Raw genomic sequence first — 21,924 nt, 5'->3', positions numbered from 1 at the left:
CTGTGTCTTCATTTCCATTTTATTATTCTAGTTATGTCCTCATTTGCCATATCTCCGTCTTTGACATTAACACCTTGCAGTTATTTGTAGATAATTATCTTGATATCCCTACTGAATAATAGTTAGTCAGGCTGTGAATATCTAGTGGGTTTTGTTTTGTTTTGTTTTAGTTTTCCTCCTTAAACAGATCCTTTCAAGGATTCGAACAGATTGTTGATCTTTTCTGAAACCACTCCTGTTGACAGTACCTAGGTTTTCACTTGGTGTAGTTGAACTGGAATTCTGAAGGAAGGAACTATTCAGTGTGTAATATGATGCTTATAGCTGCATTTACTTTTTTTAATGTGACTAGATTGCATGTTAACTAAAGTTCATTTTGAAAGGTCAAGAGACCTTTCAGAGGTTTTTTCAATTTTCTCTCTTGAATTGTGCATTTTTAGTTTGGGTTATATTCCTAGATGTATTTAGTTTGTGTGATCAGTAAACTTAAAATGTATGTTATTTATTGCAGGTCATTAATGAACACATTAAATAAAAAATCTGCATGATTTATTTTTATTTACTCGGTAAAAGTACAAGCAAGATAAACTTCAGACATATTTCATGTACTTTATTTCATTTATCCACATAATTTCAACTCAAGTTAAATACAAATAAAAATGACTAAATTGGCATGATTTAATCTTCATAAAACCACAGCTACAGTCTCTGAAAAGTCTAATGATTTTTTTCTCTCCGACTGTTTTCCCTTAATTTCTTAAGGCTAAAAGAAGCAATAACATCAAGTCTAATTTTCTTGTTTTTTCTCTCTAGAAAATCATAACTATATTTAGCTTTCCGGTGTCATTTCTTTTGTTTATTAATTTTAAAAGTACTATGTGGGGGAAACACTTTATTTCAGGTGATCGAATGGTCACTTTGTTTCTGCTTCTTTTCTCAGATTGATTTGATTATATATCATCTGATAAAGGCTAAATTAATTTTTAAAAACAAATATGTTTTGTTGTTGCTTTTTAGCAATTTAAGGGAGATGGATTGTTGAGTTGGTTGCTCTTTTTCCTTGTGGGAAAAGAACTTGTATATTTTACTCCTATTTTTCAATTATACTAATTATGTACATGATGTGTATGTGCGCTATGACAAATTCAGTGCACCAGAGAATAGACGGACTCTTTCTGAGAGAACATATCTTACTTGCATCTGGGAGGAAAGGAGTGAAAAATAAGACAAAAAGACAAAAGGAGTTAACAAAGGTTGACCTAAGAGAGATGGCTTTGGTGGAAAAAGTTGACTGGAAAAGTTCCAAATAAAGCACTATCAGAAATGTGCAACAGCAGGAAAGAATCAAGTTATGATAATGCTGGTAAAGCAAAATCCAGGACTAGGCATCTGTGTCCTTCTGCTGCCAAACTCACCCAATTAGCAGCATTAAAGGTTGGCTGGGCAGCAGTGACAACAATGAGGTTATAGACATGTCACACTATCATCTGCTTCTGCATTCAAAACTAAATCAGTGTTTAATTTGTCTAGCATTTTTCAAAAGAACATGCAAGAATAATTGAGGCTTAAACTCTCTTTGTCTTTCTGTTTTGGTCTTTTGCACACATATAAATATGGTTTTATTTGAGTGTGTGTGAATGTTTGTGGATTATAGAAAAATTAATTTGTTGATAAAAGCTTGTGCAGATGGTCAGAGGTCATCTTGACTAAGCATATTAACACTTGAGTTTTTGTACTTACAAAATTCATAACATCTAAACAAATTTATTATTTATTATATATGTATTAAAATTGCTTTTTTTCTTTCTTTCGTTCTTTCATAGGACACACATGCTAAACCCAGAATTATATGTTCCCATGCTTTGTTCTTTTCTCCAAGGGAGAAAATCTCTCCAAGGGAGAAAATGTTTAATTTCTCCAAGGAGGGATGAGTGTGAGACAGAAAGGGGAAGGGCACTGAATGAAAGGAAGAAAAGTGGTTAGACTGCACGTTGAAGTCTTTCCTTACCATAAGTGATTCATCTTCATCTCAGAGCAATTTTTTTCCATATGTTTAGATTTTGCCATATTCTTTACATCATCAGGTCTTTGCTAATTGCTTTGAAAAAATAGGTTGAAAATAAGATTGAAATCTTTTCTAGCCATGAAAAGACCGAAACATTCAAAATTATACTAAATATTCATCTAAATTTGCAGTGAAGTTGAGTATTTTATCTGAAGCAGTTGAAATAAACAGTAATCTGCTAGTTTATTGCCATTCATGTCACATCTGAGATACAATCATCATCACACATTGCTTGTAGATTTGCAACTTAAATATAGGAGTAGAACCTGTTACATTTTATATTAGTTGCACAGTGATTTTTCATTGATTTCACTAACCATTTTAATTACAAATTTCTTTTCTAACCCAGATTTTCAATGAAGGGAACAGAGCTGTACATGATACTATGTGAATTTTGATTGTTATTATATTTGTTTTGTAGTGTCAAGAAAGTTTGATTGACTTGCTGAAGTACTGGCTATACATGAATCAAAAGTCTTCTGTTCAGTATAAAAGAGCACCATTTGGCTTCATACTCCTTCCCTTTGCTCTGTTGAAGTACTTTGTCTCAACTCAGTGGCTTTGCCTGTGTGAAAGACTTCCAAAAAAAATCATCGTATAAGAATATGTGTTTTGATTTCACTGAGGAGGAATATGTCTGGGAACTCCCCATACATAAAGCTGAAGCTCTGTGGAGGTGAAGCACAAAGGTCAATAAGGACTGCTAATAAACTCCTTCCCAATTACATACAAGGTGAAGGTTTGGACTCTTGCTTGTAGAATACAAACACAGAATCACAGAGTCTCTTTTCTCTTTGTATGCAATAGCAATTGCCTTCTAGGCTAATTGTTAGCTGCCAGCTGTGGAGAGTTGCTCCAGACTTAAGAGGAGAGTAAATTCTACTAAAATCCTCATTGTCATCTAGCTCTTATATTGTCTTGTGTTAAGTTTATAGACATTGAAGTTCTTAGAAAAGAAACGATAAACAATGGAACACAATCGTTATTGATTTAGAGATGGGTGATGTGTATAAGGGTAATCTAATATTGTGAGATGTTCTAACATTGGAACTTGCCCGGTATAAAGTAACTGTAGGCCCCAGTTGTCATATGGAAACTTCCTGTACTTCAAAAGCTAATTTATCTTTCTTTTAATTTATCTTTGGGATGAAACTTAATGCAGACTCATCATTATGGTACAATAGGCTGATAAGGTTTCCTGTCATAATAAAACCACAAGGTTCTTACACGTCAATGGTTTCTGTAGATTTAAAAACTATTATGCAGCAGATCCTTGCTGATACGTTCCAAGCTCCTTGCTGATAGGTTCAAAGCAGATCGACATGAATGTCATCCATGCAGAAAAGCACATGCTACAATCAAAACACAGAGTAGGTCTTTTCCACTGAAAAAAAATAACAAAAAAGAAAGATTGCAGGCTAGATTCAAAGACCATTATGATTAAACATCTGAAGAAAATTCTGCTGTTCTATATATGAAGTGATCTTCTGACATTGTCCTATCCATCAAAATCTGTTTCTTTGATCATTTATGCGAAGAGGTATAGCTCATTTTAAGCAAGCAAGATGAAAATGTGTCAACTTCATCAGTCCGAGAGCTGGATTCACCTCACTTATCTTTAGCTATGTGTCAGGTGTTAAGGCTAAACTCCCTATTGAGTGCACCTCCAGGTATGATTGATCCAGACTTTCCTAGGTGCCAGTTTTGGAATGTAAAGATCTGCATCCTAGAGATATTTACCTTGTTGGTTTAGAAAGAGTCTAGAAATCTAATTTAAATGAGCTTCATAAATTCAAGGTTGTTGAAATTGGATGAAATCTACCTTAAGTGACAAAATTAGCAAAAGCATGGAAGACTGTTTCTTAAAGTTCAAGCCCTTATGCCCAAATTTTCTTTTAGTATAGATTTTTTTTTTTTTTTTTGTTCCCTTAAATATTTTGAGCATGTGTCATTTATCTTCATTAAAATATCACCCAATCCATTCAGTGTATGTCATATGATGGCACTGTGGGACAAAGATGTCCTCCTACACTAGGGATCAAACAGAATTTTCTGATGATTTTTTTCCTTTTTTGGATGTCAGTGGAGAGGAGGCCGGGAAAAAATCCTCCACTGATATGTGGGTTTGCTTGAATGATTAGCTCTTTTTAAGTGCCTGAATGCACAGATTCACATAGCAATTAAATTCATGCTGTGAGAAATACTATTAAAAACAAAACAATAAAAAATGGTTTTGATTAAATCCTGTGTCAACAATGAAAAACAACATTTTATTGGTGAAGGAGAAGTAGCTTATGAAGCACATTAACACTAATCTCTCTTCTTTGTTATCTTAGGGGATGGATATAGGTCTTACTCCTCTGTTCAGAATGCTAGAAATTCTCATCTATAGGCTTTATCTTTCCTGTGCCACCATGACCCCCTTGTAGTAAATCACTTCAGGTCAGATGTCTTCTTAAAAATGACCCAACTTCTCTTCTAACAGAGAACCTGAGAAATCCCATAGTGAATTCAGGTAGTACCTCAGAACAGGATTTGGCTCCAGAACACTTTGCCCAATATAATTTTGGTGCTAGAATTAAAGAGCCCCCTGAACTAGTCTCAGCCTTTGGTTTTGAATTTTGCTTCATGTAATTATACACCATGCTGCTGCTGAGCACTCATAATGATATAGATTTTCATTATAGGGCGTGAAATATATAATTACCAAAAAAAAAAAGTTGTTGGGAACCTCTAGAGGTCACCTAATCCAACCACTACTCAAAGCAAGGCTCATGTAGATTGTAGCAGAAGAAGATAAGGGAATGAGAAAAGGAATTTCGTCCTTCAGATCTGAGGCATCCTTACAAAGTCATGTTTCACAGCTCCTTGTTTCACATTCAGTAGAGATGGCTGTAAGTAAAGATCATAGCCCAGGGATGTACATATGTAGTGTGCAGCATGCTCGTTATAAAGAAATTGTGTCCTTCACACAAATCACACTTGGTTTACCCATAACTATTTAAAATAGGTATATTGATCCCAAGGAATTCAATATTTATTAATTATTGTATTTTCATTTCCCATGAATAATTTTCTGTGTCTTTTACTTCAGACAGGCTGAATAATTATAAGTCTATGAATAAGAAATCTAGGAAATTCTCATTAGAAAAAGCTGTGTTCACTTCTCCCAGTGCTATTCAAACACAGGGGAAATATATCCTGTAGTTTCGTTCAATAGAACACCTTGTGAAATTAAAAAGGATCTAAATTTTCCTCTGAGCAGGTCTGTTCCTTGGCAACAATTCTGTAGTGAGCTGTGCTGTCATATGTCCCTTTCCAGAAAGACACTGTGATATTTATAATTCTATCTAAGAATACGGATAACCCACACACTAAAGCATATGTCACGGCATAGCTGTCAGCCCTTGTCAACTTGCAGTTCTTTGAAGGAGCAGAAAGACACATCGACTCACCAGTGCATGGCCCTGATTTTAGAGCTCTGAGCTTTGTAGAGTCTATTTTGCATTAAGACATTTTACAAATAAATATCCCTGTGTAAGGCATTTGTTGAGGTTCAGAGTTAGAAGTGTTGTTAGAAGCTACTACAAATATTAGAGAAGATAAGGACTTACAGAATTTGCCATTTTCTATTTGAAAGGATCTGGCAGTGGGTCACGGACTAATGCCTAAGACACTGTGAGAGGTGACCTTCTCCTTTCTGAAGGGGACTACAAGGACAAAAGGTAGAAAATTCCTGCTTAAACACTGAGTATCACTCAGTATGTTAGGGCAGAAAGTGTGGAGTGCTTTATTTGTCTGAGAAATGGTAGCATAAATATGTTGAAATTGATGTTGAAAATTGTGATCCAGCAGAACATTTACGATTGTCTTTAAAAGTTTGCTGGCCTGGGACATACATATGCCTGGAAATATTTTCATGCAGGTCATGCCTCTTATGGAAATATTTTCAAGCAGGCCCTGAGCTCTGCTTCCAGCTCAGCACAAAGTCTTGAGCAGATGCTGATTGGTCACATTGTTAGGGCCTGAAGTCCTCTGGGCTGTCTGAGTGGGGGATTGCTCCTACCCATAGCTGCTTCTGAAACCTTGTCACCTACTTCTCAGCCTGCCTGCTCTTTGTCAGGATCTGTGTAAGGCAAGCGGTTCTTTGAAAATGGATTTTAAGTCCTCCTGGATGCAGTTAACTTGACAGGGAACCTGAGACTTTTCTTTCTAGCCCAGGAGTCTATTTTCAGAGTGTGAGAACTGTGCATTAAGGTCCTTTTCTCTGTGTGTGTGGTGGGAAGTATGTGTACATGTACTATTTATTGTAAAACCTACCACTCCCAGGAAATATTATCATGGTTTGCATTTGAGGATGAACTGTGAAAAACAAACACCCTTCTTTTGAAAAGAAAAAAAAAATCTTTTGGCTCAGAAAATAAAGATTACTGGTTACAGAGAGAGTCTTTTTTTTTTTTTTTTTTTTTAATTATTATTTATTATTTTATTTTTAAATCATCATATATTTTTGCCCTGTGCTTATCAGGAGACAGATTACATGTACCATGAATGAAAAAGTTTGAATGAGAAAGTCTGATTGCATGTTACAACATCAACTATTCTTTACCAGTAGGCAAAAAGGAAGATACCCACAGACTTGTCTTTTTCCTGCTTTGCCTTTCAATACAGTCCAAAAAGAGCCTTTATTTTCAGCTCAATATTTGTTCTTCCCTTTCGTGTCCTCAAGCAATTCTTCATGCTGTCACCTACCAGGGAAGTTATCTGGTGTTCTCTGATGTCTCCTTTCTCTTCTTCTGAATTAAGTGTAGGTCTTTTTGAAATAGATTAGTAAGCCTTTAACCAGGATCTGCAGATACTTTTGCACAGCATCACATACTTAAGAAGCTTAACAAATAATTTAAAAAATAGTTAATTTTCCTTTCAGAAATCCTTACAGTTTGAGACATTGTTTTGTCCTCTAAATAATAAAGGAAGATTTTTTAAGTCTTGTAATGAAATGTCTCAGTTTTGACTGAAGGGAAAAGATTTTAATGTGTTCTCTTACTTGTCAGTGTGCAGACATGTTAGTCAAAATCTTAGATTTGAGGAGGTTTTATAAAATGTTGTGGAGGAGAAAAGTATTTCTTGAACTTGCTTTTAAATATCAACATTTTTTTTCCCTCGTTATTTATGTGGGGAAATGAGGAGATGGAAAGGAGAATGTATTTTTCAACAATTTGAAGAGAAAAAAACTCAAGAGCTTTGAACATAAATCAAATGATTGGATTTGCTTATTGTGAACAAACTGATTACCAGAGAAAGCTATTCAGGTATTAATTAGCAATGGTAAAATTCAGTTCAGGAATGCCACTGCATTTCTTTACTCTTTGTAAGTACTTGTGCCTCTTTACCATAAAATGACCACATACGGGTTGTGAGTCTTCAAGGTTGCATTTATTTTGTTCTCAGCTGCAAGATGCTGTATTATGATGGAATAGAACAGGTTTTGCTATGGTACCTGAGAAGGCACTGGGACTTTTGGAAGTGATGGAAACTGCATAGCAGTTAAAAAATAAAATAAAAATCAGCACTTTTATCTTCAAGAAAGAAAAATCATGTTTTGACAATGAATTGTAAAGGTGTAACACAACTTCTTAGATTTAGTATGTCAGAAAAACACAGTAACAGAAGTGTGTACTTTCTCAGTTCAGAAAATAAGCAACAACAACAACAACCAAAAGACATTGGTCATCCCTGTTCCTGTTTGTTCTTGGTTTTTCTCTCAATCCAGTCTGGTCTATCAGGTCTCATTAATACCACTTCTGGCATGTTTGCCCATCAAACTGCCAGAGAATGACCGTAGCATTAGTGTTCCTTGTCTTTCCGTATGAACCTTTATAATATCATACAAAACCACTATACTTCTTGTCACTCAGATATTATCCTTTTCTGGTCCCTCTGCTGTATCTTGTAGGCAATATCCACATGTTGCTACATTTTCTTTAAAAATTCTGGAAGTTTGTTTTCCTTTTCACATAGCTATGATTTTACTCTTGTCCTGCATCAATCAGCATGGGCTGCTTTTCTTTTACACCTCTGACACTCATCATCAGCTTATTCCCACTTCACTATTACCACAGCTGCTGCAAAGATTAAATTAATTAATCTTTCTTCTCCTTGTCATTCTCCACTCTAAATCTTTACATTGCAGCCAGTTCAAGTTGATTCTTTTTATCTAAAAGGCCTCTCACGATTCTCTTGCTCTTTTTCACACCTGTTCATGTTTCATTTTTCATTGTGCTTTCAAGTATTCTGTAGAAATGGCTTTTGCCTTTGTCCATCTCTTCAATGCTCCTTAACTATGGGGTTTGGGGTCTGTTTTTGTTTTTGTTTTTGTTTTTTCCTTCATGGCTGTCATCTCTTTGTGATAGTTCCCAAAGAGCTTTCTTTCAATTTCTATGTGGAATGTCTTTAAACATTCAGCCTCAGTTATATGCTGCCAGCTTATCATTAGCCAAATAATCAAGGACATATAAAGGAGCAGTCAGCACAGATGAAGAGCATATATTTTATTAAAATAATTCAATTGAAGTATAATATAGGTAATAAACGTATAATGTATATCACACAAATGTAATGTACATAAATTAATAAATATAGCTATGATGAACAAATAATGCATCCTAATGTTGCCACCTAATTTCCATTTCATATGTTGTTAATAACCTTAATGGTAACTGTTATGGAAAAGTACTGATAAGGGCTGGATATATGATGTAGCCTGGGAACTATAACTGTACATATATAACCATGATTATTGTTCTAATTCAAGTTATTTTGCAGATGTTATTTTGCTGCAAAGTTAATATGAGAGGCCTATGTGCCTCAATAGGTGCCTTGTTGCTAATAATTTGATCACACATTTTCTTCCTTTATAGAAAAAAAATCCTAAAATTGTTAACACAACAGTTGTCAGCTCAGTGAGGAAAAAGCCAGAATAGCTTATTTGCAGATTAAATGAAATCCTGAAAAGGCATTGCTACAAAAAACTTTGTTCACTAAAAATAAAATATGACCAATAGAAGTGCTAGTCTTGATACACTAAGGGATGCCTCATGGAAATAGCATCAGTGTTGCAGGCTTTTTCTTGTAGAAATCCAAATAATGAAGCATAAAATGAGCTTTATTTCAAGACATCCTTTTGTCTTGTATCAGACATTTATTGGTATGGTGTAATGAGAAAATATACATTAACTTCCTTGCACCTGATGAAAATTTTAGATTTGACACTGTTTGATAGCTCTGTGTAGTTTAACCTGTGTTTGTGAAAACATCTATATTTTTTACTGTAGGAACATGTTTTTATTAAAAAAAAACCAAACAACAACAACAAAGATACTACAGGATGGTAATTTTCTTCACTGAGACTAAGTACCCCATTCCTTACAGCTAACAACATTTTAAATGGTCACCAAAAATTAGGCAGACAAATTCCTGTACAGGCCTATAAGAGTTTGAATACAAAATGTTATTTATTCAGCCAAACAGACAAGCTAAGTTGTTGTTGTTATTATTATTATCATCATTATCATCATCATCATCATTATTATTTATTTATGCATAATCTCTTTAGGTACACACTTTATTAAATACAAAGCCCTTTCCTGTCTTCTCCTGTCCCTTTCTTTTTCATTTTTTTTTTTTTTTTTTCCAGTGGCAGCTGGCATGCATGGCTTTAAATTCATTCACCTAACAACCTAACATTGCAAAGGAAAATATTTGATATTAGGAGTTGTATATCACATTAAATTCACCAAGCCTTACACTAAGGTCTGCAACTCATTTCCTTGGCACGTGTAGAAAAGTCATTTCCCCAGTGTCTTTTTCAGTGAAACAATCATAAGAAAGGAAGTAAAGATTTTCAAATCACTTACAGTGTGAATGGGGTTTTAGTTCTTCAGGACACTTTTGCAACTGAGAATTTTGAAATCTCAGTTAAAGTCTGTTGTTACTTAATCACTGAATGATAAAAAATACATGTAGACATATAAAAGGAAACACTTGAAGAGTGAAAGTGGAAAACTAACCACAAACAACTTTATCTTTCACTGCATATATTGCAAAAGTTAATTTTATTTTATTAGTATATTTTCTGCTAACAAGGTTTCCTTCTGGTCTAAAGTATACTCTCATCTCAACTTTCCAACCACAAAAAAAAAAAAAAAAAAAAAAGAAAAACAAAACCAAACACAAACAAAACTATGACCAAAATAATGTAGATGGGTTTGCACAGATATTGTTCTCAGCCAAAGCAAGTCTGTTGGCACTTCCCAGCCCAATAACATAGAGTAGTTGAAGGATTTCAGTAGCTGCCTTCCAAACTATAGTAAAGGTTTGAAAGCTCAATGAAATTCAAGTGCTATTTATTCACTTTTTATTTATTTATTTATTTTTTAAATCCTAGTCATTAATTAACAGCATTATTATGAGGTGACTGTGGGAATGCTGAAAGTTGTATCATACAATGCAGAACAACGTCTTAATAGGTTAGCCATGGCTTTAGTGTATGGTAGATAAAAAGCCATACCCACTGTCAGTTATTTGTAAGACAGGAATGCAATGAAAAGGTTATTTAGCTGCATGGTAACAGTCTTGGACACACAGGAAAAACTATAGTCTGTTAAATAATGTGGGACCTACATGTTCATAGAACTTTAAGAACATCAAGGATATAATGCTAACAGTGATTTTTTAACAGTATATTCTGGGACGTATCAAATTAGATAGTAATTTTGTTTTTAAATTTGTATTTGAGCAAACATTCACTATTATTAAGAAAAACAGAGATAGATAGACTGTTAATTGAGTAAGTCAAAGGACCTGAGGGTTGTATTAATATGTCTGCTTGAGTAGGTATTTATTTTTCTGCATGTTATCTCAGTACAGTTGCTGTGAGTAAAAGTATCCTCACAGGCTATAAATATAAATATCTTCTTCTTTTTTTTTTTTTTAAACGTAATAAAGTTAACAAGAAAAAAAGAGTTTCCTATTTATAAAAAAATGATTTTATTGGCAAACATAATAGGTTGCTAAAATTTATGAATAAATCCTCTGTTTGTTTGTTCACTCTGAAGGAAACTGGGAGGGTGACCCCAAGCTTTCCAGATCAACGTAATCTCCACACCTCAGACAGTTTCAGGGAAATAGACTTTTTTTTTTTTTTTAAACATTTTCTGTGGATTTATTCCTTCTTATGTGTGTGTGGATGTGTGTGTGTGTGTGTGTGTGGGGGGAGTAAAATTATTTTTAGAAGCACTGATGCCTTAATCTTCAGCATCTTCGTCATTGCAATATCTCTCAGACTGGCAAAGAAAGAAAAGCAGCCATAGACTTTGAGGAGCAAAATAAATAATAAGAAGAAAAAAGTACCATATATTATTCACTCTACTTTACTGCTCTTCATGACAGTTTAAGAAAATGTGGGTCTTTGTTTAAAGCCTGTGTTAAAAGTAACGGAAAAATTAATACTCTGTATTGTCTGTGTGTAATTAGGTAACTGATATTGCAATACCACCTGGTCATCCTGTGCTGTTCTGTTTGCAATTCCTGTTTTTGACTGTGGCAGTCTCCAGCAAACATGCACAGAAGCAGCAGACAAAAATGGTTTTAGTGAAAAGATACCATGTTTTTCTTCTTCCTTATTATAATTGCATCAGATTTAAGCTAAAGGAATGGCAGAGCTTGTTTTTTTTTTTTTTTTTTTTTTTTTTTTTTTTTTTTTTCCCCACCCTTCCTTCTTAGGTTTATTTTTTATTTTTTTGAAGGGGAGCTGTGGCTGGCTTGTACATAAGTGCTAATGACATTAACACGGGCAGCACAAGAGAGACAACTGACATGGATCTCATGTTTTTCCAGATGAGGATAGGCATTCACTCAGGATCAGTGCTGGCCGGCGTTGTTGGTGTAAGAATGCCACGTTATTGTCTCTTTGGAAACAATGTCACCCTTGCAAGCAAGTTCGAGTCAGGAAGTCACCCACGCCGCATCAATGTCAGTCCAACCACGTACCAGTAAGTGTTGCTAGCCTTTTCATACTGTTTATTATTATTTCAGTTTGTTTTCAGCATGATCTTATAGCAGGCACTGCCTTCACTCAGCACATGAGCTACAGCAGAAAGTCAGCAGGGTGTCAGGATAACTGGAAAGAGGGACTGCATGGGGTTCTCAGGCTTTGCAGGCTTGCATCAGAATGCTCAAGGAAGTCAGGCAGTGGAGGCAAGGGAACACAACGGGACAGGCTGCCATGGCTGCCTATAAAAAATGTGTATTGGAAGTGGGCAGATGACATTAAATTAGGAGGAACTGTTGACTCCCTTAAGGGTACAGAGGTTTTGCAGAGAGATCTTGACAAATTAGAGGGCTGGGCAACCACTAACCCCATGATGTTTAACAAGAGGAAGTGCAGGATTCTGCACTTGGGAAGGAGCAACGCAGTCTGCATGTAAAGACTGGGGTCAAGAAGCTGCAGAGCAGCCCCACAGAAAGGGGTCTGGAAGTTCTGGTTAACAGCAAGTTGAACGAGCCAGCAGTGTGCTCTGGCAGCCAAAATGGCCAACCATACCCTGGGTGCATCAGGTCAAGGCTAGCAGGTCAAGGGACGGGATAGTCCTGCTCTGCTCTGTGCTGCTCTGGCCTCACCTCAAGTATTGTGTGCAGTTTTGGCTGTGACAATAAAAGAAGGACATAAAACTATTAGAGAGTGTCCAAAGGAGGACTACAAGGATGGTGAAGGGTCTAGAGGGGAAGACGTATGAGGAGTGGCTGAGGTCCCTTGGTTTGCTCAGCCCAGAGCAGAGCAGGCTGAGGGGAGGCCTCATGGCGGCCTGCAGCTCCCTCACGAGGGGAGCGGAGGGGCAGGCGCTGAGCTCTGCTCTCTGGGGACAGCGACAGGACCCGAGGGAACGGCTTGGAGCTGGGACAGGGGAGGGTCAGGCTGGGGGTTAGGGAAAGGTTCTGCACTGAGGGAGTGGTCGGGCACTGGGACAGGTTCCCCAGGGCAGTGGTCATGGCACCGAGTCTGCAGGAGTTCAAGAAGCGTTTGGACAATGCTTTCAGACAAATGGTCTGACTTTTTGGGTGGTCCTGGGTAGAGCCAGGAATTGGGCTCAGTGATCCTTGTGGGTCCAGCTTGGGATGTTCTCTGTTTCTATGATTCTATGATTTTGTCTCCCACTGTGTCGTCATTTTATGCTGTTGATGAAGAGAAGCATGGTTCCATTAGTTCAGGAAAGAGTTAATTTTTTGAGTGCAGCCAAGCTTTCAAAGACTTTTTGTGCTTTCTTGGAAACAAAATTTCTTATTTAACACTGTAAAGAGACACTTAATAGAAGTTTTTTCTTAATATAAGAAAAAAGATTGAAAATGGCAAAGCATTATCACCACCTCTTTGAAGTAATTATGCAAATAGAGAGAGCGCTTGATTAAATCAGGTCATGAGGAACATCTAAAATAAAAAAAGGTGTTCCTTATTGTTCAAATTTGACAGCTTGATAATAAGAGTTTCTTCTGTTTGGATTGTGACTGATGTATTCGCTTTTTTTTTGGCAGGAGATCTAGATCTTACTCTTTTTTTTCTACATTCTGTATCTCAAGTAATTTTCTGAAGTACAGTTTTGCTCAGGTTTTTGGACTCTGTTCCTCCACAATAAATCTGTAAGCAATCATTCATACAATATTGATTTTTTTTTTTTTTTTTTAATACAGAACTGTGAATCTCCGTATTTACTTTTTCCCATAACTATGTAAATTAAAGTTTCAAATGGAATTTCTTCATCCAAGAATCAAAACTTCTGATATGCTAAAATACAAAGCAGTCAGAAATGAAAGTTAAAAAGTAATTAAAACTAGCGTATAAAATTACATTCATCTAAAGAGCCCTTTCACTTGAAATCAAATTTGCAGAATAGTGCAAAGTGGAATTAATTGAACAAGATGCAGAAAAACTGAACAGACTTTTGCAATGTGCACAGAAGCAGGTTCGTATAGTTTTCTGTTAACATGCAAGAGAAATGCAGACGCAAGCTACTATCAGGCATGTTCATTTAAATAAAAATATTTTCTATAAATATATAGGAAATATATATTAATTTTATTGACCTAAAGCATTCTCCAGTATGCATGGGGAGGTTGTCAAGTAGAATGAGCCCGGCTTTCCAAAGTGAGGCTAGGTGGGAGGACAAGGACAGCAGAAAGAGACTGACACAGAAGAGACTCGGCCTACATGTAAGGAAACACTTTTCCCCCGTAAGGACAGTCAGGCAGTGGCAAAGGCTGCCCAAGAGGTTGTGCAGTCCCCATGCTTGTAGATTTTCAAGACCTGACTGGATGAAGGCCTGAGCAGCCTGGTCTAAATTCAGTGTTGTACATTTTTTTGAGCAAGAGTTTGGACTAGAGAGCTCCTTAGGTGCTCTCCAGCGTGAATTATTTTATAAGTCTCTAATGTGTCCATTTGTACATTCATCTTAAATGCCAATTGAAGTTCTAGACCTAAATGAAGAAATTAATATTTTTTGACTGACCTACACATTCTACTGAAAAAGAAAAAATGTCCTGCTTGTTGCTGCAGCATCAACCTGTGAATCTAGAGTAATTTCATATATTGGGTATACTTCTGACAGTTTTTGAAGCTGGGTGAATAATAGTGACTTTCATTGAGTAGAAATATTCTTTTTTGCAACAGTCATAGTGGAAAAAGTAAAAGGCAAAAAGAAAAGACCATACTTTAGTTCTTCATATCAAGTTTGCATTTGAATGGTTTGCAGTTTTAATTTTCTGGTTCATCCCTAGAAAACATATACTGATTTCACAGTTCAGGCTTGTGTTATTGGTAGACTCCTTGAGTGTGAAGGCCATTTACAGGCAAACAATTTATAGAGCAATCAGAGAGGAGCCATGTATGAGGTGACATTCTGGTATATGTGGGAATGTCTTGAATACACTGGGTCATCGATGAAGGGTCCTTTTTTCACCATGGCCAAACGGCTTATTTTCTACAAAGCTACAGATTTTGACTGATGCTTTCAGAAAAGGAAAGGTAGTAGAAAAGTTACTCATGATGCAATAATATTATTAAAAGAGACCACAAAACAAAACACAACAAAACATAGAATTTTTGGTATGTGTTATCTACATTATTGTACTACGTGGACAGTTATCATTCAAGATGAATGGCTGAAAGTAACAACTGAACTAGTTTATTCAACATGCTTTTTACAGAAAGCATTTGAGAAAATAAAATGAATGTGCATGGGGCTACTTAGAAAGGCTGTTCCAAACCATACCTTCTGGCATGATTGAAAGCATGAGAACTGGTAAGGGAGAAATCAGGAAACGGCATGGCTGACAGTGGCCAGAAGAGACTGCAATTGTGAAATATTCAATAAAACAGTATTATTCATGGCTCCTGAAGGTGATCCAGGGGGCTTAAACATAATATAACAGTACTATCCAAGTAAAGAAGTAATAATCTGATGCACCTGTATACAACTTTTCTTACATAGAATTTGCATGAATATATAATTTGCTGTGTACAAATGAAGTGATTCATTGCAAACTGAAATGTCTTTATGGCTGACCTTATCTGCCATTTCTATTTGATCATGACATACTGCTGTGTACCCAGTTAGTATTTTTATGATCCAAGAAGCAATGTTTTACTAAGTAGATAATTCTGCAATCAGTATGAAAATAATAGAATTTCGATTAATTGAAACTCCTGGCATTTATCATAATGTGTTTGTGTCTACCATGCTTCATGATGAAAATTCTGATAACATATTTTGTGCTTACAAAGTATGTAGATATTGGAAACATGTCTAATACTTATCAGCTTTCATTTTACAGTACAAATTATGCATTACAAAATGTCATCAGTGTTCAAAGTGATAATAACACTTCAGAATGCCTATTATTGGTTTCAGACACTTCCCCATGAGCCCATAATATGCCTGTGTAAGAAGCAGAGTCTAAAATATAAATATAACATGTGGTGTTGCTTAGCAGCAGCCCTGAACCTGGGGCAGCCTTGCTCCCAGTTACACCTGCCAGGGAAGAGCTGTGCGGTGTAAAACAGTGCCTTTTACAAAAGTGTCCTTTGAATCTACTGGGGATAGAAGCTCACTTCTGTTCAAAATACCTTTTTCTCCTGACTCAGATGGGTCTATTGACAGAAGGACTACAGAGCCCTGGTGGCTTTGAATCACAGGGTATTGTAAGATTAAAGTGCTGAAAAGCACTGGTAAAACTTCCTGAGAAACACACAGAAACTGCAGAGGGAGGAATGGATCCCAGACTGGTCCCTGTTAAACATGTGGCCAGAAAGGAATAGAAGAAGAATTACACATTCCCTGTTCCTTTAGCACACTTGAAAATCCAGCTGTAGATTTATTTAATTCATCTATATTATCCTGAATTGAATAAAATTAGTTTTCCATACTCAGGAAGGAAACACAGTCAGATTTTTGAGTCTCTTCTTCAGCAAAGAAGAAAGATGAAATAATTTTTATTTGTTTCAGCCTTGAATAATGTCTATCAGATATTAACATAATATACCTACATTCATCCTGTTTCCCTAATGGTATTAAAATATAATGCCGTGGGATCTCTAAGCAGTTATCAAAAGCATATAAATATAGTTGTTGTTAATTGTCAAGTAACTGTATTTTAAAAATATTTTTTTTGCCTCTTCTTTCAACCTCTGGCCTTCTCTAGTACGTATTTATCTTATGAAGAAGGTACTTTAGGCATCAGTTATGGGGTACAGATACTTTCTGTTATCACATGCTAAGCAATACATATGGTTAATATATCTCAGTTTAAGCAAAGATGAGCAGCCTGTACCCCTCCTCCTTATTTGATTAAGACAGAGAGAAACCAGGGGTGCTTTTGCATGGAGCTAGGTGAAGTCTCTGCTGGTTCACCTGCCTGAATTGTCCCTCAGCCTTTAAAATTGTACATAATTTGATTATTTATGTCATTGTATGGAAGCATTTGTACTTTTAGGTATTTAAGAAGTACATATAACTCACTTTATCTGTTTATTATTATTATTATTATTAATATTTTTATTTTTAATTAAATCTGTATACATTTATTTAGACTTTTAATTTCAAGTTATTTTTCCTACTAGCTGTATGTATGTCTGTATTTTTCTATATCACATGGGCAAACACATGGATTTGTCCTCCAAGAGCCTTTTCAGATTATTTTAAATTTTATTTCTGACAATCCTTTAAAAAGCTGTTTCTTTTTACATCATTCAGTTCACTGCGTGTGCTTCCATGAGACATATTATTGGACAGACAATTTAGTTGTGTGGACAAAAAGGGAACACAGCTTGTATGTGGACACACAAAAAAAATCAGTTAGTCTAATTAAAGCATTAAAAGTCACTTCCAAACACATCAGTTTATTCCTGTTTTTTAATATTTCCTTTTGTTCCTACAACCTGTGTCATCTGCCTCCATGAGGCTGCACTCCCATAGTCACTGATTTGTGATTAAGGTCCTGGGCCTCTGTTCTCTGCCTGTGCCTGTGCTCCATTGCACTCCATTTTCATTTGAGGATTATAGGTAGTTCACACTACACAGAAGGACTTGTTAGATCACTGTCAGGTAGGTAACAGTAGACGCTACACCACATAATTCCACACAGCTAACAAGTTATTTTTGCAATATGACTGATAGAAATCTGGTAGAACTAAAATAAGTTCAAGACTAGGCAAATACAGGCAAATCCTGAGGCCAGCACTATTAGGTCAAGGCAAAGGCTGTGGCCTTTCACTTGTGATGCTACAATCCTATTCACTGAGCCTAATTCTCTAATGTTCTGAACAGAGAGCAGATACAGTTTTAATTCTGCTTAGCTGGGTAAGCAATTAAGGTATTAAAGGTCAGTGATAGGCACTTACCACGCAGAGCTGCATGTGATATACAACATATTGCATTAAAAAAACAGGATGAGTCCTCTCATAATCTTATTAAAGTTGGTCTACATGAAGGAAAAACACCGATACATGAACTTCCATAAATACAAAAATAGTTAAGTACAACGTGAAAATAATTTGAACCAGACATAGTCATTTTTTTTCTCAGTCTCATTTTCTGTTTGCTGCTACATGGCAATCTGTCAGCCTTATCCAGCAAGCACTACTCAATATTTTATAGGTTTTCAGGCACCATATGGTCAGTGTATCCTCTGGGTGAAAAGTGTTTGAGCATGATGAAGCTTAGTCAAGTACTACTTCCTCAGCACTGTTGCTTCTCAAAGCAAGTAGAGTTGAATTAGCACACGTGATCATAATTTCTTTCTTTTGCTTTGGAAATAAAGTTCTCAAGGAACATAATTGTTTGTATTTCCAAAGGACATGCTCTTTCATATTTCCAGAGGAATTGCTATTCCAGCCTGCTAAGTGGCTGCTCCTCTTACCATCTTATTCTTCCCTTTGGGCAGAGGCTTCAGCTTGTGGAAGTGTCTTGTTTGGGAGGGAATGGAGCAGTTTATTTTTTCACAAAAATAAATAAGTAAATAAATAGATTGTAAAATCATAAAAGAGGTGAAACTGTCTTCCAATGTGCACAGAGAGAAAAAGAATAATGGTGCAAAGCTTGCCCCTAATGTAGAGAGCCTTGCAACAGATAAATCCATACATGGATAGCTCATTTTCTGAGTATAGGCACTTGCTGATGAAGATGTAACTATTTCCTGCCAAAATAGTCTGAAATATAATTCTCCTATCATAACATCTATGAAAAAAAGAGAAGAGCCAAAACATTTCAGTTTCTACAAAATTCCCATTAAGTGTGATCCCAATTTTAATTAACATACAGACGTCCTTCAAATGCTTCAAATGCTTCCTGTTTCTACTAGAAAAAATGTTTCCAGTACTGACATCCTTTTCTTTTTTCCCTTTCTTTTCCCATCAGGGAAGGGATAGAACAAGAATTTAGACTGTTCTGGAAGATTTCAGGTTAGGAGGGGAAGCTGTCATATTAATCAACTACAAGTCAGTGTTTAAGAAATTCTTCCTCCTCTGAAACATCAACAAAAAAGACAAGCTGAGAGCAGACCTGGTTCCAGGCAATTTATAGGCATGCTTGAGTAGCCTGACCCTCACAATATAATCATTGATTGTAAATTGTTTATCCAACTACTTGAGTGGAAACCAGAGTTCTGACTGTGTGAATAACCTACTATAGGAACGTCATTTACAATAGTGCTCTCAAGGGAAACACACAGAAGTGATGCAGGAAAGACAGCTGAGACAAATGCTTTGGAATAGATTCAGACTAGTTGTTATATGCATATTCCTGAACTGCTGAGGTTGTGCTACTTCAAATCAAGCTCTATGACTGTGGGACACTGTGGGGTTTTGGAATACCTTATGTAGAGTTTAAGCCATCAGATAATTTCCTGAAGCTGAAGGATAGATTCTGCTCTCAGGATCTGGATGGGCTGTGCTCTCAGACTTTCAGAGCAGGAAGTCTGACTTGGTCACAACAAAATGCTCTGAGAATGGTCTGCAAGGTAAGAGTAACAACCAGACCCGGGTGCCACCACTCAGGACGCCTTCCAGATGAGGAGGTTTTACACTGGTTCTTCCCCAGAGTCAGAGGGGAAATGCAAAAACTGACTGTGTGGCTCACCCTTACCCCCAGTGAGTATCTGCACTATTATTCGGCTCTTGGCAGAAGCATCTTTTGGGGCTCCTTGTACCTTTGAAGAGGAAGATAAGAAATTTAGCAAGGGCTGAAGATCTGGGCTGTGGCCATCAGCTGGTACTCTTTTCTTTTTAACATCACCAGTAGCATAATATAGGAGGAAAGATTCTTGGAGAAAAATGTCCTCACTGCTAAGCACTGAGGGTAAGTAGATAGCTTCTTCTTTAGTGTATACAGAGAGCTATAAGAAATCAAAGGCAATTTATGAAACCCGATTTCATTCACAGTCTGAGAAACCAGGTGCCAGGACCAGTATATTTAGGGAATACAAAGAACCTGTTATTTAGAAGTGGACTAAAAAGAGACAATGTTTGTCCTGTTTAAAGTCTTTCTAATAAAAGCCAGCAAATATACATGTATATATATATGTATGTATATATATCTTGAGTGTATAAAGTAAAGTAAGGAGCATATAATATGATTGCAAGTATCTTCCATTAGTATTTGTTAAAGAGGAAGATTTCCTGCTGTGCTTGCTTGGGGGCTGAAATCTTATCAAAGTAAAGGTCAGTTAGACAATTTCTGAAGGTGAGAGGCTAATACAAATAGTGCACCTAATATAATGATGTGGAGTCTATCATGAGCCATAGTAGTGGACAAATTTCCAAATAGCTGTACAAGGACTAATGGGTTAGTTACCCATCACTCCTGGCACCTTTGGTACTGTCAGAGCATTTCATTGTGACCAAGTTACAATACACAAAACAGGTGAAAATAAGGCTTTTAATTAATATATTGTACTTTGGCCCAATGAGAAAAATAGTGTGAAAATATCACCTAAACTCAGTGCAAGCCCTGAATTAAATCTATCTATCTATGTATCTATTTATCTATCTATCTATTACAGTTTCAGACTTGTGTAACTGTCGTTACAATTAGATAATGCTGGGCTCCAAGAGGGAACCATTGATTTTTAGGAAGGTTAGATGCTCTGTAATGAATAGTCAGTTTGGGGGAAGAAAGACTGCACTGAGCGCTTATGGATTTAGCTCTGAAAGCTCTAAGACTTCAACTGTTGCTTGCAAAAATCTACTTTTGGAAGCAGAGAACAGTTGCTTCAGTGTGTTAAACCAGTAGTTTTAAAGTGCAGGATATTTACTGCAAGCATTGAAGAGATGAAAGAAGAGAAGCTTCTCTGCAGAGGTCTCTGCAAACTCTCACCCAATTTAGAAAAGATTATAGTATTTCCTCATAAAATTGACAGCCTGGAAAATAGATTATGGCACTCAAACCACATGGTAAACAAAGACCACCATGGAAGTTCAAAGGCAGAAACATTGTTGGACTTACAAACATCTGATAAAAGCTGGGAAGAAAATGCTTTTATATTTCAATGAGTTGTATGGAGCTCACATGGATTCCCTCAGCCAAAAAAAAAAAAAAAAAAAATTCAGCAAAGGAAGTTCCATTAAATGTGCTGAGAATCCAGCAATGGGATTCATTCATTCACTTACTTCTCAGAAATCAGTTTTAGAGATATTAAATAAACAACCTATTATAAAATCTGCTGAAGGTAATAAGGTTCTTTCTCCTGATGTTTTTGAGTTTAAAATAGTGCTGACTGAAAAAAAGAAAAAGTATCTTGAGAGGGGAAAAGACTAAGACTACTTTCATATATCCAACTGTGCTGAGAATTTATTATTACCTCAAAGCTTCTCTTTTCAGTTCTGCAAGAGAATGAAAACCCCTAACTTAATTTACTGGAAACAAAAAGAAAATTGTGTAGACTTATTTTCTTTATTTAACAGCTCCAGATGGTTTCAGGGAAGATAATTGGTGAAGAGGCCCCAAACTATCAGATCTATCCAGACAGAGATTTTCCACTGTGGAGAAAGGCTACAAATGTCAGTAGGCAGTATAGTCAGGCTGTGACATTGTACCACTTGCATAGCATGACTGGAAGAAAGTAGGGATGGCTTCATGCCTCCTATGAGCCTGGATCCTTTTCTGACCCCAGCCAGATGTCCCAGGTTAATATTTCTCATATTACTCTTTTTTGCTGAGATGAGGAAAATGAGTTATATTAATCCCACAGGTACTTTTGGTGGATAGTAGCAGATTTCAGTTGTTTCTCACTGAAGCTGTATTTTCTGGTTTTGG

General features: G+C 36.2%; 1 protein-coding gene across 1 annotated transcript in view; it reads left to right on the top strand.

Annotated features, from left to right (window-relative positions):
• GUCY1A2 (guanylate cyclase 1 soluble subunit alpha 2) overlaps positions 1-21,924 on the top strand; it is a 172,120-nt gene that overhangs the window by 131,198 nt on the left and 18,998 nt on the right. Inside the window, exon 7 of the mRNA XM_082762492.1 lies at positions 11,963-12,117. Within this exon, the coding sequence (XP_082618618.1) occupies positions 11,963-12,117 (155 nt within the window). The remainder of the gene's footprint in view (positions 1-11,962; positions 12,118-21,924) is intronic.

This window comes from Aythya marila, assembly GCF_965140915.1.
Source record: "Aythya marila genome assembly, chromosome: 1".
NCBI lineage: Eukaryota > Metazoa > Chordata > Aves > Anseriformes > Anatidae > Aythya > Aythya marila.
Note: the sequence above shows the minus strand (reverse complement) of the source record. Positions and strands in the feature narration are given on the sequence as shown.